Source organism: Meira miltonrushii (genome assembly GCF_003144205.1).
Source record: "Meira miltonrushii strain MCA 3882 unplaced genomic scaffold FA14scaffold_1, whole genome shotgun sequence".
Taxonomy (NCBI): domain Eukaryota; kingdom Fungi; phylum Basidiomycota; class Exobasidiomycetes; order Exobasidiales; family Brachybasidiaceae; genus Meira; species Meira miltonrushii.
In genome coordinates, this window is record NW_020289943.1 from 3,546,934 (window position 1) to 3,571,361 (window position 24,428).

General features: G+C 43.7%; 11 protein-coding genes across 11 annotated transcripts; 4 read left to right on the forward strand and 7 right to left on the reverse strand.

The window, feature by feature from the left end:
* The first annotated feature begins 478 nt into the window (after positions 1-478).
* Positions 479-2,964, forward strand: FA14DRAFT_170739 (uncharacterized protein). Its single transcript, XM_025500293.1, has one exon. The coding sequence runs from the start codon at positions 625-627 to the stop codon at positions 2,746-2,748; it is 2,124 nt and encodes a 707-aa protein (XP_025358290.1). The 5' UTR covers positions 479-624; the 3' UTR covers positions 2,749-2,964.
* A 290-nt stretch (positions 2,965-3,254) lies between these two features.
* Positions 3,255-6,295, forward strand: FA14DRAFT_159770 (kinase-like protein). The gene has a single exon (XM_025498377.1). The coding sequence runs from the start codon at positions 3,638-3,640 to the stop codon at positions 6,140-6,142; it is 2,505 nt and encodes an 834-aa protein (XP_025358291.1). The 5' UTR covers positions 3,255-3,637; the 3' UTR covers positions 6,143-6,295.
* A 19-nt stretch (positions 6,296-6,314) lies between these two features.
* Positions 6,315-7,184, reverse strand: FA14DRAFT_159772 (uncharacterized protein). The gene is made up of 2 exons (XM_025498378.1): positions 6,749-7,184; positions 6,315-6,679 (listed from the first exon to the last, which is right to left on the reverse strand). The coding sequence occupies exons 1-2, from the start codon at positions 7,134-7,136 to the stop codon at positions 6,363-6,365; spliced, it is 705 nt and encodes a 234-aa protein (XP_025358292.1). The 5' UTR covers positions 7,137-7,184; the 3' UTR covers positions 6,315-6,362.
* Positions 7,185-7,323: 139 nt separating this feature from the next.
* On the forward strand, positions 7,324-9,660 carry FA14DRAFT_159773 (replication factor-a protein). The gene has a single exon (XM_025498379.1). It carries the CDS (start codon positions 7,535-7,537, stop codon positions 9,449-9,451), a length of 1,917 nt encoding a protein of 638 aa, XP_025358293.1. The 5' UTR covers positions 7,324-7,534; the 3' UTR covers positions 9,452-9,660.
* On the reverse strand, positions 9,542-11,801 carry FA14DRAFT_21860 (DEAD-domain-containing protein). The gene has a single exon (XM_025502014.1). It carries the CDS (start codon positions 11,711-11,713, stop codon positions 9,632-9,634), a length of 2,082 nt encoding a protein of 693 aa, XP_025358294.1. The 5' UTR covers positions 11,714-11,801; the 3' UTR covers positions 9,542-9,631.
* Positions 11,802-12,009: 208 nt separating this feature from the next.
* Positions 12,010-12,478, reverse strand: FA14DRAFT_153338 (uncharacterized protein; the record flags this gene model as incomplete). The annotated part of the gene is made up of 2 exons (XM_025497590.1): positions 12,010-12,356; positions 12,427-12,478. The coding sequence occupies 2 exons, from the start codon at positions 12,476-12,478 to the stop codon at positions 12,010-12,012; spliced, it is 399 nt and encodes a 132-aa protein (XP_025358295.1).
* Positions 12,479-12,775: 297 nt separating this feature from the next.
* Positions 12,776-13,888, reverse strand: FA14DRAFT_21864 (uncharacterized protein). The gene has a single exon (XM_025502016.1). The coding sequence runs from the start codon at positions 13,632-13,634 to the stop codon at positions 13,074-13,076; it is 561 nt and encodes a 186-aa protein (XP_025358296.1). The 5' UTR covers positions 13,635-13,888; the 3' UTR covers positions 12,776-13,073.
* Positions 13,889-15,764, reverse strand: FA14DRAFT_21863 (PLP-dependent transferase). Its single transcript, XM_025502015.1, has one exon. It carries the CDS (start codon positions 15,686-15,688, stop codon positions 14,144-14,146), a length of 1,545 nt encoding a protein of 514 aa, XP_025358297.1. The 5' UTR covers positions 15,689-15,764; the 3' UTR covers positions 13,889-14,143.
* Positions 15,765-15,985: 221 nt separating this feature from the next.
* FA14DRAFT_159775 (WD40 repeat-like protein) lies at positions 15,986-17,852 on the forward strand. Its single transcript, XM_025498380.1, has one exon. It carries the CDS (start codon positions 16,056-16,058, stop codon positions 17,772-17,774), a length of 1,719 nt encoding a protein of 572 aa, XP_025358298.1. The 5' UTR covers positions 15,986-16,055; the 3' UTR covers positions 17,775-17,852.
* On the reverse strand, positions 17,820-18,583 carry FA14DRAFT_166916 (uncharacterized protein; the record flags this gene model as incomplete). Its single annotated transcript, XM_025500055.1, has 2 exons — positions 17,820-18,390; positions 18,505-18,583. 2 exons carry the CDS (start codon positions 18,581-18,583, stop codon positions 17,894-17,896), a joined length of 576 nt encoding a protein of 191 aa, XP_025358299.1. The 3' UTR covers positions 17,820-17,893.
* A 3,421-nt stretch (positions 18,584-22,004) lies between these two features.
* FA14DRAFT_21892 (uncharacterized protein) lies at positions 22,005-23,462 on the reverse strand. Its single transcript, XM_025502017.1, has one exon. It carries the CDS (start codon positions 23,329-23,331, stop codon positions 22,153-22,155), a length of 1,179 nt encoding a protein of 392 aa, XP_025358300.1. The 5' UTR covers positions 23,332-23,462; the 3' UTR covers positions 22,005-22,152.
* Positions 23,463-24,428: the final 966 nt, after the last annotated feature.

Sequence of the window (24,428 nt, forward strand, 5' to 3'; positions counted from 1 at the left end):
GCTTAAATGCACATATTATGGGTCTGCACGGAATCAATTGGACAGCTGGGTGTGTTTTTGCGTAACGCGAAAGAGAGAGAGAGAAAAATTCATTTGCCTCCCCTAACAAAATAGAAACTTAGGCCCCAGACAAACCTCCGTTTCAAATACACATTCAACAATTCATATCTCTCCATCCCTATCACCATCATCTATCAATTCAAACGAAAGCTGTTCCATTCTTTGGTTTAAATCAAAGCGAACGATTGATCTTGGCCATCGTGCCTATCATCGAATCAAATTACAACCAATAAGTGGGGAAAAAGGAACGAAAAACAAACAATCGCTCTCTGCAAATAGAAAGTATTGGCATAGATCACCTTCTTTCACTTGCACAACCTTTCACCATCGCATACAAACCAGAAAGTGAGAATGTCGTTCATATCCTTGCTCCAATCGGTTCTCTGAGCCAATAGACAAGGTCTATCCCCGTTTTTGAGAAAAAACAGCATTCGATCCTCGCAAAAAGAGAACAGCAACACACTATACATATAACAAATCACGTCAATCCATTCTTGACATACGTGCTGGCCACGTATTCTAGCAATTCGATCAGACGTCAATAGCACAAAAAATCTTGGCAAGATGTCGTCTTCCGTTGATGAAGTCGGTGTACCGACAGATGATCCAATGTTACAAGACAATCAGCTAGATGGGAAACAGCACTCCATAGAGGAAACAAGAGCAACTACGCAAAATGATTCAACCAGCATCATAGACGAAGATGATGAAACAGAAGCACCATTACTCCAACCAGTGGCTTGCAGACTGATTTCGTGTATGCGGGCACCATGTCTGAAGCGCACAACTTCATCATCGTCATCGCCAGGATCTCAAACACCTTCCAGCGGAGGTACAATCTCACCTGAGTATGGTGTCAGTCCTCCAATGACGGATGGCTCACTTTCGACCATCTGTTCTTCATTTGGAGCTATCAAGCAAATGTCAAGTGCACGACCTAAGCGTCAAGTCCATTTCGCTGTCGCGCCACCTGAATCCGGCACCACATATTCCCGTGAAAATTATGATCGAAGACCGATCGAATGTACACGAGCAGGATCTATGTTTGATCTCAGCTTGCCTTCACGTGGAATGTGTCCAAGTTACTCTGGTGAAGCAGACGATGAAGCATGTACAGAGGATGAAAAGGATGATGATGAAAAGACGAGGGACAACAAAGAGCGCATGCGTGGATTTGCGCGTTGGGCAAAGCTGAAGAATGGAGGAACCATTCTTGGTGGTGCGACATTGAAGTACACATCTCGTTCAACGGAGACTACACCTTCTGAACAAGAAGCTGAAGCAAATACCTGTCGCTTACCTGCTCACGGCATTCGATCATTCGGTGGATTGGCGGGAAGTATCGGTCGTTCAGCTGAAGTCCATTCGATGGAAGAGGTCAGCCCGGAACCTGCCGAGAAAGAAAGCAATAGCTTGCACGAATCAATCTCATCCGAAGATCAAGAAGAGTCTGATACCGAAAATGCAGCATTCAGACAAGCAGTGTATGCTGCTTTGTCCATGTCGCCAAATGCTACTCCTATGCCCAGTCCCAGCGTCAGAACAAGATGGGAATGTGTCACATCATATTTTGATCAAAAAGTGGCAGCTTCAGAACTTGTCGATCATGGTGTTCAGACTCCAGACACATCAAAAGAAGACGGTACAAGCGGTGAAGCAGATGATTCGAAATCTCTCGAGTCCAACGAGGAAAACAGAACTCCTCGTGCGAATACAAGCATGCTAGATGAGAATTCTCTTCCCGTTCCTGCATCTCTAAGCTTGTCAATGTCGTCATCCTCACCTTCTATGGATACGGTGACAACATCTTCTTCGCCCATGTCTTCGCGTTGTTCCAGCACGGATACATGGAGCAGTCATGGATTCGCAGAGCGTGAAATGGAGATGGACGCTTTTGAGAACGAATTTATGAGAGGGATGGCATCTTTTGGTGTCACGGCAAAAGGTACTGAACAAGACTCAGCCGTTCAAGGTGAAGAGGCACGAAATGATGCTTCATCACCATGTGAAACATCTGACAGTCTTGAAACAGATCAAGGCACTTTATCTTCCACCAGTATGGGATGTTTGAGCACGCAAGACTGGATGAGCAGTTGTGCAACTTCACCGGAAATTGGACCGAGCGATGGAAGTCGTTCGCCGATTCGTGCACCACTCATTGCACTGGATGCTGCCGTTGCACAAGTTCAAGGACAAGAGGATAGCAAAGGCTCTGATGAGACGGTCGTTCCTCCTTCAAATTCGAATGGGAGATTGTGCCCTTTAAGTGCATTCTCCAAATTTCCAGCGTTCCTATCGGTGCATCAAAGAAGAGCAATTTCACAATCTGCTCCCGCTTCATCTTCCAATTCACCTTGTGTGCAATCAGCAGATGAAGGAGATGATAGCAGTCTTGAACACAAGACCCGTTCGTCTTTGCAAAGGAATTCAAGTCATTCACGCAAATCACGCAAATCAAAACGAATGCCAAGTCATTATGATTCACCCGCTGATAGTGATGATGCTGCAATTGTTGGACGTGCAAATTTGAGTGGTGAATTGACGTCACCTCCAAGGCCAAGACGTGGTTCTGCACCAAGAAGTAAGAGCATGTCTGCTGCCCAAACGGCAACACTCAAGAAATCATCTTTTTCAGCATGTTCATTCCGAAGTGAAATTGAAGATGAAGGAGCATTGGGAGGATTTTGAATGGATGGCGTGTATACAACAATGGTGTCTCAGTAGTATTATTACCTCGCAATTTTCTAGCATTTCAGCACGATCAAGAAACAAATCGGTATGAAAAACACAATAAATATTCTCACTCTCTTTTCTCCTCACGAAGCAGATATCTATACCAATTGTACAATATCTATTTAGCATAGCTTCATTATATTCGAATCGAATCTCTTTCATTTGCACAACATTCTATCTTTAGGAGAAGAGCACATAACTGGCGTTTCGTTGGCGTTAGCTAAATAAGCAGCATTGTTTAGTCGCACGTCGGATCGCGCCCTATTCTATATAACGCGTCAGACTGTAAAGTGGCGCAAAGAAGAGGTAGTAGATGCATGGGCTAAATGTCGCGTAAGTGCTGCACGTTGAGCAGGGCAAAAAACACTCGGGTGTCGAACCTACAGTATCTTTATTTTTTTTTTGTTTGGGTAAACCCGGTAGTCTCCCTATATGCATTTTATTATAATGTATTTTTTGATACCGCATCCGAGCCAATTCGGTTCATATGATCATTTAACTTTGTCCTTTTCGATTAAACATCCATTGGTCCTTTGGACATAGGAAAGCAAAAGGAAACAGGCAGTAGCAAAAACACACTTCAAAAAACCACCATTTATGCTCATCATCTCACTCAACACCTTTTCATTCTCTTCTGCCACAAAACGGTAACGAGAGAAAAAGGCGGATTTTGTTTTGGGCATTTTGATGAGATTTATTGCGAGCAAGTCTGTATATATGATGACGACATTGTAACGATTGCCCAAAAACAGCACAAACACACACACGCAGCCCCACCTCTTTCTTCATTTTCAATTATTCATTGCACAATTTAAACTCTCTGAGACAACAAAGCTACACTACAATGACCATGCAAAGCTCACAACCAGAGATGAGCAGACTTACACTGCAAAGGTCGCCAAACGATGCAAGTTCAACATCATCTTCTTCACTTTCTCGAAATTCTTTGGATTATTCTTTACCTTCAACTAGTTCAAATTTGAATACCGCGGCCGTTGGCTCTACTTCACACCATAAACGTCCTTCAGCTTCTTCAATTTCATCAACTTCTAGTACGTCAAATAGTTCAAAAACGGCCGCTTTTTTCAATGCTAGTTTCGATAATCCAATCAAACCCGCTACTTCTTCTAATGCATCAATCGCACCTGCTTCTAAACAATCTTCACCTCAAAAAGCAACCGCGTTTACACAAAATCAATTCGCCATAAACAATGATAATAATAACTCTGCTGCTGGTCAAAGGATATCGTTGGAGGATAGTGGAAATCTATCCCTCTCATCACTAGGGTGGAATTCATTCGGAGGTGGTGAACCATTGGGAAGAACGTCTTCGAGTATACGTAGAAGTTGGGTGGATTTTGAAGGCAAGCCAATCTTTGCTCTTCCCAGCCCAGGTTTATCAGATGAAGAAGGTGAAAAGCGAGGGATGAATCAAGGTTTCATGTTTCCTGAAAGTACAGATTCCGATATGCCAGCCCGTTTATCCAGTCATCCATCACTTCCATCCATAGTAACAAACACGGCATCTTCTCAAGATTCGAAGCAGGAGATTATTGATTCTCCTAAAACATTAATTTTCTTTGGATCAGGTTCCTCCTCTTCTTCTCAGCCAGCAATCGTTTCTGCCAAAGAAGGCGTTCGGAGTAAATATTCTTCTGCTACGCTTACTGCAACTCCATCTCGACTTCCATCGGAAAGTGATTCATTACATGCACCATCCCGATTGCCTTCGGCAAGTGCTAGTCATCCTTGTCCGGGATTGTTTGCTAATGAACGTTCTACTGCAGACATCCTTAGTCAAGATTCATCTATGGGTTCAAGTCAATCAACACCCAGGGTGATGGGTACGCAACCGTTAGTTCCTTCTGCGTTTGTTTCACCTCCTTCACCTGATCCGAACGAAGGTGGTGGTCAAAGTCAAGGATTCAATGTTTCGCCTGTTCGAAATGGCTTTAGTAGGCATACACATGGACCATCGGAAAATGTGACAAGTTCAAGTATTGTTCCACCTGCAGAAGCGATGCAATTGATGGACAAGGCTACTGATGTGTATCGGGCTAATGCGGATGTACAAGCATCAGCGTCAAATACGAATGATCACTTGCAGGAATCTAGACCATCTCCTTCTCCTCAAACTACACCTACGATGGAAGAAAGTGAAGATGAGAGCGTTAGTAGGGTGGGATCTTATGCGGTTGAGAGAGTGTTGGGTATGGGCGCATTCAGTAAAGTAGTCCTTGCAAGACGTCAAAGGGTGAACCAGACTGTAACTGGAGCACATGCACCTTCATCTGTTGGAGATCTTGTTGCTTTAAAGATGCTGGAAAAGGAACCTTGCCGACAAAATGAAAGAATGCGGGTCAGTTGGGTACGTGAAGTGGAAGTATTACGACATATAGTTCATCCGAATATCGTTCGCTTTCTTTCTTCATTTTCAACAACTCGTCATCACGTTCTCGTTTTGGAAACGGTTGAAGGAGGAGAATTGTTTGAATTCCTGGCTCAAAGTCAATCGGAGATCGCAAATCGAGAATGGCTTGTCCGTAGAATATTTGGAGAATTGGCAAATGCGGTAGGATGGATGCATACGATCAATCTTGTTCATCGTGATATCAAGTTGGAAAACATCATTCTTACGCAACCGCTAAGAGGTAGAAATGATCTAACGCCAGCCGATCTACCAAGCACGCCCTTAATCAAATTGAGCGATTTTGGACTATCACGTTTCATCGATCCTAACGCACCTCTATTGGAGACTCGTTGCGGCTCGGAGGAATATGCTGCGCCGGAATTGATCATCGGGAAACGATATGATGGAAGATTGACAGATGTGTGGGCAATGGGAGTGGTACTATATGCATTGCTATCGGGCTCTCTACCATTTTTGGACTTTGCCGATACATCTTCACAAGGACAAGGAATGATAAATGCCAGAGAAGATGCAGGACCGAATTATCAAACAGATCCTCGTGCACGTAAACAACATTTGTTGCGTATTGCAAAGGGAGATCTCAGATGGCCTCAATTAACGAATGACGAATGCATGGATGTTGTAGATGGACGAAATTGCACGCCACTGCATCGATTGATCACGCCTCCTGCACGATTGTTGGTGGCACGTTTACTACGACGTGATTCAAGCAAACGGATAAGTGCATGGGAAGTTTGGGATGATGATTGGATGCTTAAAGGTAGCTTTTCCGACGCAAACAGAGGTCAAGGTGAGAGCAGCCTACGAGGACAAGCTTTCACCGTACCCTCTGATCCACGTTTAACCGAAGGACAAGCTTGGTTGAATGCGAATGCCCGTGTTCAAGCAGGTGCTCCTGATGTTGTGCATGACGATTGATGTAGTGAATCCCCTTCCCACCTTATTCAAATGCTTCATTTCTTGGTTTCGTTGCCCTATCTTCCCTATTTTTTGTGCTATCTATTCATATCTACTCATACTGATGATGTTGTATTTGTTACGTTTCAATTGCATCTATAATTGCCGAGTAGGGAAACTGGTGAGTAAATTTGATCGATCTTTATCTGTATTAGTCTGGTACTGTACACTACTTTTACATTTAATAAGGAGAAGCGGATCTACTTCGACGCTGACCTTCACTCCTTCTGTCCCTATCGTATGAATTATCTGGGTATCTTTGTCTTTCATCCTTGTTTCCATAGCGGTGATCGTTGCTTGTGCGGTTTGTATCTCTCCTATGACTGTTGCTGCGGGGTGTGGAATTGTAGGATGACCGCAACTCATGCACTTGTATATCTTCACATCGAACGCTAACGATTGCGCCATCAATTTGACCTTTGTCCATACAATCTTCTGCTTTTTCAGCGCTTGAAGAAGATCTGTAAGTGATGAATGCTCGACCGAGGTTCTCTTGAGCTGATGGGGAAGGGGAGAAGGTAAGCTTGTTTGTATATCCGAGATCATCTCTTTAAAGCGTCTACTCACTGTATGGATCGGATGGCATGAATATTTCTTCAATCGGACCATATGCTGCAAATATTTGTTCTAGATGGGTAGCATAGACCATCTTTGTCAATCCTTTGATTTCGATTGAATTTATAGCCCCTTCACGGGAGCCAGAGCGAGAGCTACGAGAAGGTCTAGATTCATTCTTGCTATTTCTTGAATCCACACTCATGCTTCTTCTTTGCTCTTTTCGATCTTGTTCATCATGAGAAGGCACATGACCTGGTGAACGAGAGGCTGGAGATCGGATCTTTGTATCGGATAGGGTGGGTGAGTAGGGTGGTGACCTGCTTGGATTGCTATGAGAAGGGTTGCTATTATCACTTTGATCTTTCTCCATCTCCACTTCAATCCCACCCTTCACCATTGATCAATTTGACATGATCTTGCCAAGGACAAAAGAGTGTCTTCTAGAATGATTGCAATCAATTTGCATTTATTCTTCGGCTCTTTTGCCTTTTCCGAACAAGCGGCGGCCCTGTTTATATTAGTACCACTTTTTAGGCTGCAGTGAAGTGCGTGGAGCAGAGAGACAGACGCGCCAATTAAACATAGACTCGCGCGTAATTTCTTTTGCAGAACAACACCAAAAAATGTTCGCGTCGCGCGAATGCAATCGGTCGTGTTAATTGTGCTGAGCAACACTCAGTCTTCCTTTCCTTCTCCCTCCTCTGCATTCACTTACCTACCATCTTTCATTCGACGCATACATCCACTCAAAACACATCAAATCTCCTCCTCATCATCATCACATAATTGCCCAACATGTCTCAATTGACGCAGGGTGGCATTCGTAGAATGGTGGAAAGTGGCGGCTCCAGTAACAATGGCGAACAACCAATCTGTCAAATCTTGACTGTTAAGAAGATCGCCAACAATTCTGGTACAGGCGCTGATCGTTATCGTGTTATCCTAAGCGATGGTGAAGTGTACATCCAAGCAATGTTATCAACCCAAACCGCACATCTAGTCGAAGAAGGACAAGTAGATCGTCATTGTTTGGTTCGGGTGATGCACTTCACTGCCAATCAAGTTTCAGGTCGTACAATTCTCGTCATTCTTGAATTGGAAATCGTATCTGGACCTTTGGATGCGCGTATTGGTGACCCACAAAACATCGAAAAGCTCGATGAAGCTGGAAAGTCCAACGCTGGAAATGTCGCACCTTCTAACAACGCTCAACCAACGAGTGGCGGTGCCAATTCTTCTGTGGTCAAAAATGAAGGTGGCGGTGGCGGCTACGGTGCTCAATCCATGGGCGCTTCCAATGCTCCAGCACGTCCTGCTCAACGTACAACATCAGCTGGAATCGATATGTCCAAGATGCCGATCTTCCCAATCGAGGCTTTGTCCCCTTACCAAAACAAGTGGACCATCAAAGCTCGTGTGACAACCAAGAGTGAAATCAAGCAATGGCACAATGCACGCGGTGAAGGTAAACTTTTCAGCTGCAACTTCCTCGACGAAAGTGGCGAGATCAAAGCTACAGGTTTCAACGAACATGTCGATCGGTTATACCCTCTATTGAAAGAAGGTCACGTTTACTACGTCTCCAAAGCAAAGGTTAATATCGCTCGCAAGAAGTTCTCTAACCTCTCTAACGAATACGAAATCGCATTTGATCGTGATACGCAAATCAGTGAATGCGCTGATGCAAATGACGTTCCTGATATCAAGTTCAACTTTACCGCGCTTGACAACTTGGACGGTGTTGAGCCAAAGCAGACTTGTGATGTGATCGGTATCGTTGAACAGGTTGGTGAAATGACAGAAATCACATCAAAAGCATCTCAAAAGCCCATCACAAAGCGTGAATTGACATTAGTCGATCAAAGTGGAATGAGCGTCCGTTTGACTCTGTGGGGCAAGACTGCTGAGACATACGGTACGCCATCCGGGCAACCAGGCTGTGGTCCTGAGGATAAGCCTGTGATCGGCTTCAAAGGTGTCAGCGTGAGCGATTTCGGTGGCAGAAGTTTGTCTATGTTTACCAGCAGTACAATGCACGTCAATCCAGACATTCCAGAAGCACATGGTTTGCGTGGTTGGTATGATGCAGAAGGTAACAGATTGGGCGCTCAATCCTTCAAAACGTACAATTCTGCTGGTCTTGGTGGAACAGGTGCTGGTGATGGCGCAATGTCTAACAAAGAACGCAAAACTATCGATCAAGCCAAAAATGAGCAATTGGGAATGAGCGAGAAACCGGATTACTTTAACGTCAAAGGTACGATCATCTTTGTTAAGCAAGACAACCTCTACTATCCTGCCTGCCCCAAAGAAGGATGTAACAAAAAGGTCACACAAATGGAACAATCAAGTTGGAGATGTGAGAAGTGCGATATGAATTATGAAGCACCTCAATATCGCTACATCATCAACACAAACGTTCAAGATCATACCGGATCAATTTGGCTCAGTGGATTCAATGAAGTTGGTGAACAAATGCTTGGAGCTACAGCAACTGAATTAGCACAACTAAAGGATAATGGCGATGATGCCGCTTACAATGAGATTATGGAACGTGCTTATGGCCATACCTGGATCTTCAATATTCGTGCTAAGCAAGACACGTTCAATGATGTCCCGCGTGTTCGTTACAACATCACTAGAATGTCATCAATCGATTTCGCCAAGGAGGGTGGTCAATTGGTCGAAGGAATCAAGAAGATGATGAATTGATCCAATGAGTTCCCACATGATTCCGTCTACGTTCTGAATTTTTCTTGTACATTACATCACACATACGATATCTCGATCAAACTTCTTCTCTTTCTGTTTCATATTTCCAATTAATATGAGAAATGCTACTATACAAATAAAGGGTGAAATGGTTATGCTGTGTTGTACAATGTGATCGGATCAAAGATCATCAAATTGAAATGTATCGGCTGCGTCTTCTTTGTTTGATTGATCTTTCTTTTGTTTTTTGGCTAATCTTTCCTCTTCTGCCCAATCATTCATATCATCATCGTCTTCATGAGTTTCTTCTGCTTGTCCATTGACAGGCTCTTGACCTTGCTCAGATGCTTGTTTGGCTAAAAACGCACGCTTTCTTTGTTTCTTGTCCCTTCTGTCTTGCTTTCTATCCTTTCGTGCTTTTTGTTCACTCCAAGCTTCTTCTATTGTCTTTTTTGGTTTCGAATCTTTACCATTTGCGATTTGCGCTGTCATCTTTGCTTCTAAACCTTCTTGCCTTTGCTTTTCTCTAGCTTTATCGGCAAATGCTAATGCTTGCAAATCAACATTTTCCTCAACGAACAACAAAGTCTTTTCGCCTTCTGTTGATTCGGCTTCTTTGCTTTTGCGCCATCGATCAATCTCTGGCATTCGTGGTAAGCGTAAAAGACCAAAGGTGAATGCGATCGCACCGTAATCCAAATCACGTTCACGAAAGACGAAAGAGACTTCATGTTTGCGGAAACACTGGATAAAGCTGACGAATGCTTGCATGCTAAAGTCATATAATGCACGATCGTTTCTAATCAGCTTTCGAATATCGTTGTGTAACTGTAGTGCGCCTGAATCCACCTCTTGTGGCTCTTCCCTCGATGCTTCGCCATTTCCATCACAAAGATAATCATACCTTTTGACTGGGTTCTTGCGAACTTTGAGAAAGTCAACGTATTCTTCTTCTCTGCCTTTGTTTAGCAGCACAATCGCCCTACCCCTTCTTCCTGCTCGTGCAGTTCTTCCGCATCGATGACTGAACACTTTTGGATCGGTCGGTGGATCGAATTGCACTACCAAATCCACATTGGGCAAATCTAAACCTCTTGCCGCCACGTCCGTACAAAGAAGAACGGAAGACGATTCAACCGAGGATGCTGAGCCCAAAGGTGTTGCAGAGACGAAAGCATCAAACGTTGCACGTCTACGAACGGGCGTTTGCTTGCCGTGCAGAGAGTAAAGTTTTAATCCTTCCATTTGCGTAAGAGGTGAGAGAACCTTGTAAAAGAAGTTCACCTGTGCACAAGTTGCAAAGAACACGATTGCTTTTCGCATCGGCAGGTCGTCTTCTTTTCGTTTCGATTCTGCACGTAAAATTCGAATTAGCTGAAGAAGTTTATGTTCCGCACGCATGCTCATGAAATGATTGTCCAGACTTGCCGGTGTTCGTTTATCGTTTACTGACGTCGAACCATTCATCATTTTAGAATCTCTTGCAGTCGTTTTCGTCTCTACTTTTACCACAACACGCACTGGATTCCGTAGACCGACACGAACGAGTTCATTCATTGCATCTGTCATTGTTGCTGAAAATAGACCCGTCCTCCTCTGTTTCGGTAAAAGGCGTAAGATTGAAGTGAGCGTTTGTGTGAAGCCCATATCCAGAAGTCGATCTGCTTCATCAAGAATCAGGACTTCAAGCTCTTTGCAGTCGATGCTTGTTCTTTCTAGAAGCTCCAACACTCTTCCAGGCGTTCCGACGACTATATCGGAGCCTTGCTCTTTGAACTTTTTGTAATCATCACCGGGATTCGATGTTGAACCACCTACTGCCAAGAGGGCTCCTGATACCTTTGCTGCAATGGTGTTGCTGGGCTCTGAGTCGCCTTGCTGTTCTTCACCTTTCTCATCCGATGTGAGCAGAAAGCTTTGAATGATACCATGTACCTGTACAGCCAATTCTCTCGTCGGACAAACGACCAAAGCTCCCAATTGATTCTTCTTTAGCCTATCTTGTCGTTTCATAATCATTTGCAAAACCGGTAAGACGTATGCAAGAGTTTTTCCACTGCCTGTAACAGCTTCAACGATCACATCTTTATGTGAAAGAAAGAGTGGGATCACATTTGATTGTACCGGAGTCATTTCTTCAAATCCTAAAATGTCAGTCAGATGTTCTTCTAATTCTTTCTCCAATCCTGGCTTTAGCTTTGACCATCTTCCGGCATAGGAAGGAGCATATGCCAAAGAAGATGGACCTTGACCATCATCCATACTGTCGAAAAGTGGCAGGAAAGGCGACCGATAATGTGAAAGAGGAGAAGGAAGTATCAAGCTTATGTCCGAACATGCATGCAAGGCTAAAATTTAAAAATTATCGAAACACGTGCCTAGGCGGGGGATGATGAAAGAAGGTGCGGGAAGGTCACAAGTAGAGAACTACGCGCTCAATCTGAAACGATGCTGGTGGTGACCATCCAAATCTAGGAAATAAGAATAAAATCATTAAGTGGAATTATACAAGAAGTTGTAATTTGTACGAACTGCCTCTATCGTATGGCTAGGATAGTTCACTTAGTGACATGTCTTTTAATCAGAGCATTTTGTTGAACGTCTCTATGTTCGATCAAAAGTCCTTCATCGTTAAATGTAAACATATCCACAGTTTCACGTTCATGAGTGGATGGATCTGGAACGATTGAAGTAGGTTCATTTCGAATGATAGCAAACGTCCAAACTTTATTTCCTTCAGCAACTGAGCCTAGAGGTTCAAAAGTGGCATCAGATAATAATTGATCAAAGACCCAAGTCAATCTGGCTAGCCATTGTTCCTTTCCGATCACTTCTGTATCTTCACGGATTTGCTTAACCTCAGGGCTTAGATAAGGTGCAAGCTTTGATGCATTAAATGGCCTCTCTGCGAGAATCTTTGAGGAGAAATAGGGTCAGCGACAGACTCTGAGAAGGTTCAAATGTATAAAATCAACTTGCCTGGAATATTTCTTGGACAGCCTTCTTGTTTCTTTCAACGTTCGACATTCTGCTTGAGTGATATGTGTGTGTGATGATTTATCTTGAGAGAGATTTGATAGTGTAATTAACTTGCAATCGGAGGTATGCAGAAGGTATCTTTTATTCTTTTCAGCAGAGAATGGAGCATTTTTATATGTTCCCAGACCATCTTTGTGTCGGCTTTAACTTTATTTCAATGTGATATCCATCATTTCTCTCATCACCCAAAAAGCAATGCTCGCAGTAATCTAAATCCGCTTTAAGCTATTCAGCCTCACGCCACTGGAGCACACAATGATTTGCTACGGGCTCATTGCCTTGCCGCGGATTTAATGACATCTTAGCACTTTACCTCCGACGGGCCATTCTTGGTGGTGTGGAAGTTTGAAACGTGCTACGACACAAGAATCTTATACTCTAAAGTGCTATTATCACTCTTTTGAAATCACATCAAAATGATCATTATACGTGATATGACATGACAAGAACTATGAAGGAAGACGAACGAAACAATGGAGGTACGATCGATGAAGACAAAAATTGAAATGAAATTACGATGTTGAGGTGACTTTAGAATCATTATATGTGATCATTGCTAGGTACTGACCATTTGAAGCCGAGCTTACATCGTTGAAGTAGGGCAGTAAACTTCAACATCAGGGTTGGCTTGTTTTTGAACATCATGCATCAAGAATGGATTCTCTTGAACGCTGTTGTTGTCAGCATGTTGGAAACGTGCTTTTGCTCCATTGTTTGCCCAGAAATAAGTTTGATCGACTTCATTATGAACTGTGATCCAACCTTGAGTGAAATCAGGATCATTTGGAGGAGAACGACAAGTGATCAAATAAACAGTTGGCTCTGTGGTAAAGCAACGACCTGAATAAACGGTATGTGCAACATCTCCATGACCAGTACGGTACTTCTTATTGCAAGTAGCATGTGCATCACCGATCACGTTAATTTCATATTTGTCAAATTGGGTTTCAGGGTTGTGTACTGTCAAACAACGTGCATTTGGTTGAAAACAAGGGAACGTTTGATCTTTGTAATCGATACCAAGACGGTTCACTTGCATGTTGTAATACTTGTAACTTGTCTTGTAATCCGCCGGCAAATTGTCAGCACTGGCAACAGCCATCACGCTTGCCAAGACGAGGGTCCAGTTGAGTGATTTAAACATTGTGAAGAATGAAAAGAAGAGGATGGTAGAATGGTGATGAGGATATGGGTTGATTTGTAGAGAAGAAAAGGGGTTTATATATTAATGTATTATACCCTATCCTCTCAATTTCGTACACAATCATGACGTTAGCCTACCGCTAAGGTCTCCGGAATCCCCTTGTTTATTCATCTCTTCTACACGGAGCCGCATCTGGACGAAGGAGGATTATAAACAAGAGCAATCAAGCGGTCATCCTGAAAAGCCAGACCGTTAACGGTCCGCGAAAAGTGCAGCCCAATAATCGGGCGTCGAGCTGAGACGGGGAATCCGCTGTCAAAATAGTTATTTGCCAAAGAGTCGATTATTTTCCGATTTATTATTGATCAAGCAATCATTTGAAACGCGGAACGCTGATTGCCGTCATGTAGAACAATATTCCGCTTTGAGCCGAAAAATTACAATTCGCACCTGTTTAGCATTTTAGTGTTAAGATTGGAAGTGCATAATTATACATCAGCTTGAACGTTTCAAGCAGGCATCTCTTGTCCAGATTCCTTCCATGCTTCTTCAATAACAGCTCGTAAACGTGATAGGCCTTCTTCGACATCCTCCTCAGGGATCAAACTGAAACTTGTGCGAACATAACATGTAGTTTTTCCATCGGGCATGAAGCTCATTCCAGGAACAGCTAAAACGCCCTTATCGTGCGCCTTCTCTCGAATGAGAGCAAATGAATCCCCTTCGGCGGAGTTGACACTTGGTGGTAGTTTCAATCGTAGCCACAAAAACATTCCTGCAACGGGTGTGATCCATGTTGCAACACTTTTTTGTCCTTTTCCACTATCTTCTCCCAGAACTTTACGTGCTTTCATTTCGAAATTATCCCTTCTCTTACGATAAAATTCGGCCGTTGCATCGGCATGACGCAAAAATCCCTCATAACCCCAAAATTGCAGCAATTTGAACGTAATAATTTGAGCGACACCAGAAGCTTGCAAGTTTATCACTGCGGTCTCTGATTCGATATAATGCATAATCGTTGGCGGTCCCGTCATGAATCCCATTCGGATACCCGCAGATAGGACTTTTGAGAAACTGTCTACACGCACTACCCATCCTGTTCCATACTCTTTGGCGTCATCGTTTTCCAAACTCCAATAAGTGCGGCAACGCTTTCTTGTTTCAGGCTTATCTTCTCCCAAACCTTTGAAAGCCAACATCAAGTATGGATCGTCTTCAATTAGAAGGATACCGTATTGTCGAATAATTCGTAATACATCCCGCTTTCTCTGTTCTGATGCAGTCGTTCCTGAGGGATTAGCACCTGTGGGTGTGGTGAGAACGAATTTGGGGAACTTCTTGCCCTTTGTTGCTTCGGCTGTTGTCCAATTTGCAAGAATGTTCTCAAGTGATACGGGTGACATTCCTTCTTCGTCTGCCTCTACTGCTACAATGTCTGATTCTAAGACGACCAAATTCGGCATTACACCAGCATACACTGGACGTTCCACCAAACAAGAATCACCCGGATTCAATAATGTGTTGAAGACTTTTGACAGCAAGTCTTGACTACCATTGCCTACGTGTACTGTCCATGGATGTTGACCATCTTTTACCGCATCACCAGGATTGACGATCGGACGGTTATTGTAGCGCGATTGGAATTCTGTCAACCATTTCTTGAATGGAGGCAGTCCAGGCGTGAGGCCGTATTGTAATGCCAGATTGAGTTCATCGCCTTCAATGGTGAGCTGCGTGGGTGTTCCATCAGCTGAGGTACCCGCCTCTGCCTCACTTTTGAGTGTCATGGAAATGTTTGCAAATGGGAATGTGGTTGCATTTGGCTTTCCGGCCAAGAATGAAATCATTCCGGGTATACTTTCGGCTGGGAATAGTGAACGAATTGGGCTTTGAGGTCTACGTAGAGAACTTTCTGAGATCAAAGCTTGATGATTCAAACCAGGACCTTTACTGGCTATGATAGATTTCGAAGCGGAGGATCCTTTGATTGCACTTCCATTGCTGATTCCGTTGCTATGAGCCGTTGCGGCTTCTACACTAGCAGCTGCCATGATGGATTGATGTAGTTGTTGTGGTTGTGAGGAAAGGGTTGAATGTATTCATTATCTTTCTAATCTTTATCTCGAGTCATGATTGTATGCAAGTGTGCTTATATGCCTTGCATGCAAAACTTCTTTTATCCATCGGCTTTTTCGGCCAATTAACCGCGTTAGCGTTGGAGTGTTGCTTTCTGTGCCTGAGCCATTTTAGAGAAGTCAAAATTTGCACGTGTTTGGAATTTTTCCAATCATTCTTGATTTAGAGGCTCACACAGCAATCAATACCTTCGAGCAGCTTTGTTTGCAGCCCTCATATACAGAAGCTTTTCTGTCAGCATCAAAAATGGTAAACCGGACTCAGCCAAAACCGGTATCAACGATGCCAAAAGGTCAGGTATTCAGACAAAGTGCAAAAAGAAGAAAGGATGATACTCCAACGGAAAAGACTGATTCGAAAAAGCAAAGCTTGTCAAAGAAACCAAAATTAGACAACACAAAGACAAAGAAAGAGACTACTCCGAATAAAAAAGAAAGTTCACAAGAAGGAAAGCCGAAATCCATCTTGAAGAATGGACCGCAAAAGAAAGAGCCTGTCAAAACTGCAATGAAGCAAAAACAAGATGACAGTAACGATTTAGCTCTTCCTAAGGATGCTGCAGCTAAGAAAGGAAAGGGAAAGGCAGCCGAAAAGAGTAAAGCACCATCCGAGGCAACTTTAAAAGCGGTCAAGCAGCCATTAAAAGAATCACCGCTACCGAGAACGTTCAGGATCATCACTGGATCGTACGAGAGATTATTGTTTGGATTTCAGGTAAAGATGGAAGCACATGGAGAATTATCTTCTCAAGCTACATTCACGCCCATGTTTAGCTTTGCAGCACACACCTCTTGTATCACCGCTGTAGCCGCTGCAGGTGTTGATTCAAAGTGGCTGGCGACCGGTGCCGGTGATGAAACTGTTCGAGTTTGGGATTTACGTAAACGAAAAGAAGTTGGAGGTTTGACCGGACATGGAGGTACGATTCATTCGCTAAGCTTTCCTTCTCGTACTTACCTTATCTCGGCTGATTCAAGTGGTTTGATCAATCTGTACAGGACAAGAGATTGGGCTTTGCTTAAAACATTACGCGGTCATACCGGTCGTGTGAATGCATGTCAAGCTCATCCTTCCGGCAAGGTAGCATTATCTGTTGGACAGGATGGTATGCTGCGGATGTGGGATCTTATGCGAGGAAAAGGAGCAGGAGCAGTGCGATTGTATTTGGGAATGTCCGAAGAAGATGCAGGATCTTCAAGTCATCGGACAAAAGAAGAACCGCTAGACGTTCAATGGAGCCCAGATGGTTCAAGATTCTTGGTTATGGGACGTACAGAGATCTCAATTTACACAACTGATATGAAAAAGCTAGCCTGTGTCATTGTGAGACGGGATGATCCCAAACACAAGTTTGGATCGGTCGCTTGGCTAGACACAAAGACGATCTTAGCCGGTACAGAAAGCGGAACTGTGGATACATATCGTATCAACAAAGATGCACTTGTTGGACCAATCGATCAATTGATCGGACATGAGAATCGAGTCAAAGCTATCCGAAGCGTTCGTATTCAACCCACAACAGCACCTCAGCCTCTCACTCTTGTTGTGACAGCTTCATCGGATGGTAAACTTCGCGTTTTCGATTGTAGTGACCTGGTAGAGAAGGCAATAGACGAGAAACCGGAGGAGCCACACCAAAAGGAACCAATCGGTACACACAGTACGGGTGGTGCACGTTTGACTTCTTTAGATGTCGTTGGTGGTTCTGGCGTCAGAACCGCTGCAACAGATTCCAAAGAAACTGACGTAGAAGACGAAGATGATGATGAAGAGGAAGAATTCTCTGGAGATGGAGACAGTGACATAGACAGCGATCTTGATGGAGCAGAATCTGAAGGCGAATTAGACGAAGCTGAGATGCAGGAGCTCAATGATCTTTTGGATCTTCTCGATGAAGCTAAAGCGCAAGGTCTTGATGTTGAAGGTCTGAGCGAATTTGAGGACGAAGGCGAAGATGAAATTGACGAAGAGGAAGAAGCAGAAGAGGAGGACGATGAATGATACTGTCTCAAAAAGGATACCCTTCTTCGGCCTGTCATTCTATTTGTACATTACATAACATTAATATCCATCATTTGCGTTAAAAAGTACATTATTATGCGAAAGATCATACACTAACATTACGCACTAATCGGAGGCAAAGCTTTAAAAGCTGGGTCTGAAAAGCCACGAATGCCTAAAATATGTCGAACATCACTTGCAAATCGCAAGCTATCCAAGACCGGCAGGAGATCCAAAAGTGCTTCATCACTTGGATCATGAGTCCATCCTTCGATCGGAATACCGTTCGCTTGATTGATCATATAGCTTGCAGGACTGTTGTCCACCAAGCAAACTCGACTCAAATCTGAATCAACAAATGCGAGATTCTTGTAGTAGGATCCGTTGCGGAACGTGCACGATTCACGGAACAGCCTACCACTAATCAAGCCCCTACCTTGATCTAGCCAATCGATGACGGGATCTGCATATTCTTGAACAGATGCTGTAAAGACTACAACATGGTACCAAGAGGCAACCTTGCGCAAGAAAGTGTCAACATGTGGTCGTTTGTATACGTGGTAGATAATACTACGACCGTCTAAGACCACTTCCACCTGATGTGGACGTACACCAACTTGTCCCCGCAAGCCAAGCACGCCTCCCAATCCTTCCAATCCCAACAGACTGCCACCCGTAGTTACAGCAACCCGGCTTTTACTCTTATCGGCCAAAGCACTCCAAGTAGGACTTCGACTGGTTGAGTGAATCAATGTTTCATCCAAATCTAACACGAGCACCTTTGGAGAGTGGTGAATCAATGAAGACATTGGGCCTCGATTGACCAAAGCACCTGCCTTTCCCACTTCCCCAAGCTTAGTCTGTTGCTGTTTGGCCATTTTTTGCTCTTCAGCAGTAAGAGGTTTGGCATTGCGATCATGTGCCAGCAACGGATCGACAGGATGAGGGTTGGGAAGCAGACGACTTGACGCACGTGGTCTTTGCTGTTGTACTTGATCATCCACTTTTTTCTCCATGCTTGCTTCCGCTGCCTTTTTCCTAGCTTCAGCACGCTGTGCTCTACGGATTGCCCTAGCTTCTGCTTGATCTTCTGTAATCACTTCTGTATCGGAATCACTTTCTTCGAATGCTTTTGCTAGCAACTCTTTTTCGTTTCCATTGATCTCAGTAACTTTCTTGCCTTCTTCATTATCCCTATCCTGATCAGATTGCCAATCATCACTCGCACGTTTTCGTGCCACATGACGTGCAGCTGTTGGTCTTTCGGCCTGAGACAGAGTTTGAAATCCTTTGTTGCTCTCTCTCCTCTTCTCAATCGTTGTCACAATCTCTACATTCTTTGTCGTTTCTCTTATGGGCTGGGCTTCTACTGGTTGCTTCTTAGACTTATGCACCAGTCGATATAGTCGATATGGCCCCAATAAAATCATCAAGACTAGTCTTCTCAGCAGCTCAAAAGTCTTTTGCGCTCCTCGAGCAAATGCAGATCCGGTAAAGGTGCGGGTTGTCTGTTGCCCGTTCGGCAATTCTGATCGTTCATCTGGAGTCGAAAGGGGACTGTGAGATCCGATTTCAGAGTCTGAATAAGGTGGCGGAGGGTCATCTGGAAGCTTCTCGCCATTCGAAGGTGCAGAGATAGGCGCTTTCTCGAGCGATGGTGTAGAGCCATTAGCGGTATCGATGTCTTTACCAGCCTTTTTGGTAGGTTTATCGAGTAACGACGATTGCAGTCCTTCGTGTCCATGTCCTGATGAACTCGCTTCGCTCTGCGAATCTCTACTGTGATGTGAGCTTTTCCTTGATCGTTCCGATTTACGCTTCTTTTCGGAGGCTTCTGATGCACGCCTGCGATTGGCGACTGTAGATCTCTGAGCCGCTTGAGGACCGAAGTAGTCGTCGGTAAGAGGATTCAAAGCGCCAAAGAGTAATGAACTTAATTTTGAGGCTGTTGAAGACCCTCTGCTTAGTTCATTGCTTGCCTGATCAAGCTTTTCACTCTGGCTTCGCCTATCCCCAACCGCATCCTTTCCAGCGCTTTCACTTCCTGGAAATGGAGTAGAAGGCGGTGCATGCGGTGGGGGATTTACCTCGTAATCGGGATCATATCCTTCAAAGTCCACAACATCTTCTCTTTCCCGTTCAGACAGAAGTGCATCAGGTGCAAAGCCTGCAAGAGTTGCGTCTGCATCGCTTGTAGAAGCTCTTCGAATTCCGCCACTTGAGGATCCAGCCTCTAAAGTAGCATGAGAAGGAGTCATATGTCCGGATTCCAGGTTTCCTTCACTTTGCCTCGATCTGCGTAAACCAGAAGAAGCAGAAATCTGTCGTCGCATATAGGAGTCGTATGTGGTTGCATCTTCGATGAAGCCTCCTAATCCCCAAAGACTTCCCCAACCTCTTGATTGATTAGAGGAGTATGATCGAATAGGGGCAGGAATGCTCCCGGCACGTCTCATTGAGGGTCTGTCATCCGAATAGCCTTCAGAGTATGATTTGGGATGGCTGGATGAAGCGCTCCTTGCAGATGATGCTTTACCTGCATCTTTGCCGGTACTTTCTTCGTTCTTTCCCACTTCTTCTGCTTCGCTATGACGTGCACTGCTTGTTCGACTACTTCTGCGAGATGATCTGGCAGATTTTCGTGCTTGATGTTCGCTACTTTGACGTGAACCCCTTCCAACATTTCCATCCAATGCGGTTAAGCCAAGACTGGCAGCAATCTTTCGTTTTTCACGTTCACGTTCACGACTTAGTGAGTAGTCGGATGCTCGTCTATTCAAATGACCATGCTGATGACCATCATTGCTGCCTCCTTCACCTTTATCGTTGTATGGAGATGGCGTATTTGTGCCTGAACCTGATCGCGAAGATGTCAGTGAGCGGGTCAAGATGGAGTCCAGGTAGGTTATCGAATTCATCTTGGCCTCTGTTTACTATTGGTAGGGGTCGAGTGGCTCCAAGGCTATTATTGATGAGCCTTTTGTACGAGCAAGCTTTCCTTATGTTGATCGTGATGCAAATAGCATAACTTGAAAAGTATGTTTTTCGGATATGCCGGTGTTAATCAATCTTTGACGATGTGTGTTTGCAATCCTGCTGCTATTATACCTGATATAGCAGTTGATATCTTTAAATCACAATTTTGTCAACTTGAATTCCCTTCTCATTCTTGTGATGGTAAGTCAATGGTGGTGATATGTTGTATGCAAGTCTGAACGTTACACGTATGGTGATAGCCAACATTAATTTGTTGGGTCGAAGCCCAGCCCAGCGCACGCATACGCACACACAATCTGTCAGGGTTAGGGCGCCAGGCATTTAACATGTTTGACTTCTAAACGCCCGCCCGATTCCTATAAAATTTAGCCACCTTGTGCTGTACTACTAGTACGTAACCACAGGCTGGGGCAAAATCTTTCCGTCTTTTTTTACTCTTCTTAAACGCGTTCCTGGAAGTGGATAAAATTGACCCACGGCACGGATTAAAGTAGTTGCCGGACGATAGTCATTCGAGTAGTCGATGCTATTGCACTGTTAGGCTTATATTAAATAATTCATAGCAAAGCTTCCAGAGTGCAGATATTGAAGTGGGAGCCAAGAAGATACACAATAAGTCCGTTACCGTGAATTATAATGACACAACCAAGCTAAGAGGTGATATAGAAGAGTATGTATCTTTTCCATTCGTCCTTTCTTCTCACAAGTTAGCATATAAAGTTAAAAGATATGAATTGTGATAATGATGAATATACAGTCTGCATGATTGAGATATTAGTCACGGTCGGTAGTCCATTCACGGATTAGTCATCAAGAAGTCGATCCTTCTATCAATCTTTGTCATCAAGCCGATTTCTATCCGATGTTCTTTGAGTTCTATTCTTCTTTATCCGCATTCTGTTCGATCGATCAATGATTATCAAAAGTCTTTTTTTTCAATCAGGCAAATATCTTTTTTTTTAATTAAAGTGCGTCATTTTTACTACGCGTTCCGATGCACAAAAGCTTTTGCGTTGCGCCGGCCGGCGTAAAAAGAGATTTGACCGAAAGCGAGATTCAATTAAATTCGGTCAATTCAAAACCATTTCACCTTTTTGGAATGCCGATCATACCGACCGATGTGGCTTTTTTTGGCACTTTACCTTACAATCGACTAATAGTTCCTCCACTTTGAATTAACCATGGTCATCGAAGAATAATCATCATTAGAAATTGTATGATAAGCAATCTTCTCATTGGTTCATTGGTAATTGGTATCAATTCTGTTATTTTGAACAAATATATAGTTTATAATAAAATACAAAAACAATCAAAACACATGCATGCAAAACAAAACGAAATCAAGTGTATAGACAAGGCTTTTCTTTTTTATATGTGTGGGCTATTGTTGTGGATCGTTGAAAACATCTTTTTCTTCTGAGCTACCTTCTGAAGGTCCACGTGAATGTCCCAATGCAAAAAGATGAGAAGATAATTCTGTAACCGGCGTTTGAAATGGTCTTGACATTGAAGTGAGATCTTGTTGAACATTTGCTGTCGAATGAAGACCAGGTGATGAGTTTGGATTAATGAATGACGGTGATCGAAGCGGAACTGAACCAGATCCTGATAATGGTGTCAAAACAGAAGGTTGCATACGTTGTTGACTGAAAGAAGTGCTCATATTCGTTCCACTACCTTGAATTGTCGTCATTGGCGATTCGACAAACGTATTTGCAGAACCACGGTCTTGTGTAAGCTGAGCAAGATTATGCTGTTGAGCAAAAGTCGGCAAACTATCAAATTGTAAAGGAGGAGGACGCTGGTTTCGGAAACCGACCGTATCGGATGGCGGGGTATTGTTTGCAGATAATGGAAGCATTGATGCTTGACTCAAATGGCTCAATCCACTTCCCCTTCTCGCTGGTCCTCCTGATTCAGGTGTATGTGCGTTACTTTGACTCATTTGCGCTGCATTTCCCGTCAGGTCCGTAGATCCTGTCATCTGTCCATCACTTGTTGCACCTACGATACTACCCGTCATTCCACTGATCTCTTGTCCTGACCAAGAACTTGCGGAAGAAGAAGCGATCGAAGTATCTTGTGCTAATGATAAGTTCGTATTTTGTGACCAAGCTGGAATATTGTATCCACCAGGACCACAAACAGGCACATCGTTATTCTCAATTTCACCTTCCCTTGCAGCAACCACACGGGCAAAGAATCTTGCAATTGCCGCATCGGAGTTTGTTGTCCTCTTCCAAATCTTTTTTTGCTCGATCGATCGTCTTCTTTGCTCTTCTGTTAATTCAAATGCCTCTTCTTGACCATCTATATGCGGATTGATGTTCGATTGTCCAAATTGATCTTCAGCGTTTGTTGCAGGTTGTAAAGGTTGATCTGCAGGATTCACGATTGGTGTCAAGGAAGAGAGATTGCCGTATTGGTCCGGTCTGCTCATAAACATACTTCCGGCCGAGTATAGATTGTCCTCTGAAACGGAGGATTGCATAGCCGGCATCATGCTGAACGATCCTGCGCTACTAGTGCTTGCGGCCCCGCTATCATGATTTGTGTTCATATTTGGCTGATAAGCAGCTCCAAGAGAATAAGCCGAGGGTTGTCCTTGATATGCACTGTTAAAGAAAGCATTCCTGAAAAGAAGAATCGTCAGCGTACAAAATTATTGACATTGGCACAAAAAATACTCACTCTTGAGGGCTTGGCTGACCAGTAGAAGTCGAACTGGTCAATGCCAATTCATGTGAAAGCATAGAAGCATGAAAACGATAAGTTGCTTCTGGCGTTGCTGGTTGCGAAAGTGAATTAACACGAGGTGCAATTACATCATACAGCATTCCCGTATTTCCCGCTCCCATGACAGGGTTTGCTTCGATTGTAGGTGTGTAAGGCAATTCCACATTTGGCGATGTATCTCCAGCATTGGAAGTCTTGTCATTTTGCCAAAAAGTAGGATGGGGCTGTGAGTCATTTTCGTTTTTCTCAAAGCCTCCAACGGTTGCACCTCTTCTTCGAGTAACAGTTACTGGAATAGGCTCGTTTGTAACTGGTGCTGATACAAATTGAGTCGTTGGCGTTTGACTTTGCCAAACTCTATTCTGATCTTGTTGTTGTGCGTTTTGCTGTGTAAACGATGGTGGCATCATGCCCTGATTTGTTGTATTGGCGGTTTGGAATTGTGATCGAAAGACGGAAGAAGAAGGACCAACTGAATTGAACATAGGATATGGCCGTTGACGATAAGAATCATGGGTTACTGCACTTTGCTGTTGTCGTGGCATAGAGACTCCCAATTGGCTCAATGTATCTAATCTTGCTTGTTTGGCTTCCCTACTCTTCCTTTTCTTGTCACGCACTGCTGCATTCTCTTGTCTTTGAGGTAGAAATGGAAAAGAATGAAGGAAGTGGAATTGGTTAAACTCATTGTCAAAAGAGATAAGAAACGCTAGAAAAGAACTTACTCGCTGATATTTTCGTATACACAAACTCGTCCAAGTCTTGAACATGTAGCACACTTTGGCTGATTGCCATCACATCGAATTTTTCTATTAAATGTGAGAGAAAGGGAAAAGGTGTGAGTGGTGTCCTCTTCCGCACATTGTATCACTTCATCTTACCTTGACCGGCAGTGGACGCATGCCATGTTCACTCTTGCTC

What these genes read in the sequence shown, in the direction of transcription:
- FA14DRAFT_170739 (XM_025500293.1), top strand. Translation starts at nt 625, where the DNA reads ATGTCGTCTTCCGTTGATGAAGTCGGTGTACCGACAGATGATCCAATG.
- FA14DRAFT_159770 (XM_025498377.1), top strand. Translation starts at nt 3,638, where the DNA reads ATGACCATGCAAAGCTCACAACCAGAGATGAGCAGACTTACACTGCAA.
- FA14DRAFT_159772 (XM_025498378.1), bottom strand. Translation starts at nt 7,136, where the DNA reads ATGGTGAAGGGTGGGATTGAAGTGGAGATGGAGAAAGATCAAAGTGAT. An exon ending in CATGCCATCCGATCCATACA is followed by an intron (nt 6,680 to 6,748) that starts GTGAGTAGACGC and finishes CTTCCCCATCAG; the next exon opens with CTCAAGAGAACCTCGGTCGA.
- FA14DRAFT_159773 (XM_025498379.1), top strand. Translation starts at nt 7,535, where the DNA reads ATGTCTCAATTGACGCAGGGTGGCATTCGTAGAATGGTGGAAAGTGGC.
- FA14DRAFT_21860 (XM_025502014.1), bottom strand. Translation starts at nt 11,713, where the DNA reads ATGGATGATGGTCAAGGTCCATCTTCTTTGGCATATGCTCCTTCCTAT.
- FA14DRAFT_21864 (XM_025502016.1), bottom strand. Translation starts at nt 13,634, where the DNA reads ATGTTTAAATCACTCAACTGGACCCTCGTCTTGGCAAGCGTGATGGCT.
- FA14DRAFT_21863 (XM_025502015.1), bottom strand. Translation starts at nt 15,688, where the DNA reads ATGGCAGCTGCTAGTGTAGAAGCCGCAACGGCTCATAGCAACGGAATC.
- FA14DRAFT_159775 (XM_025498380.1), top strand. Translation starts at nt 16,056, where the DNA reads ATGCCAAAAGGTCAGGTATTCAGACAAAGTGCAAAAAGAAGAAAGGAT.
- FA14DRAFT_21892 (XM_025502017.1), bottom strand. Translation starts at nt 23,331, where the DNA reads ATGAACACAAATCATGATAGCGGGGCCGCAAGCACTAGTAGCGCAGGA.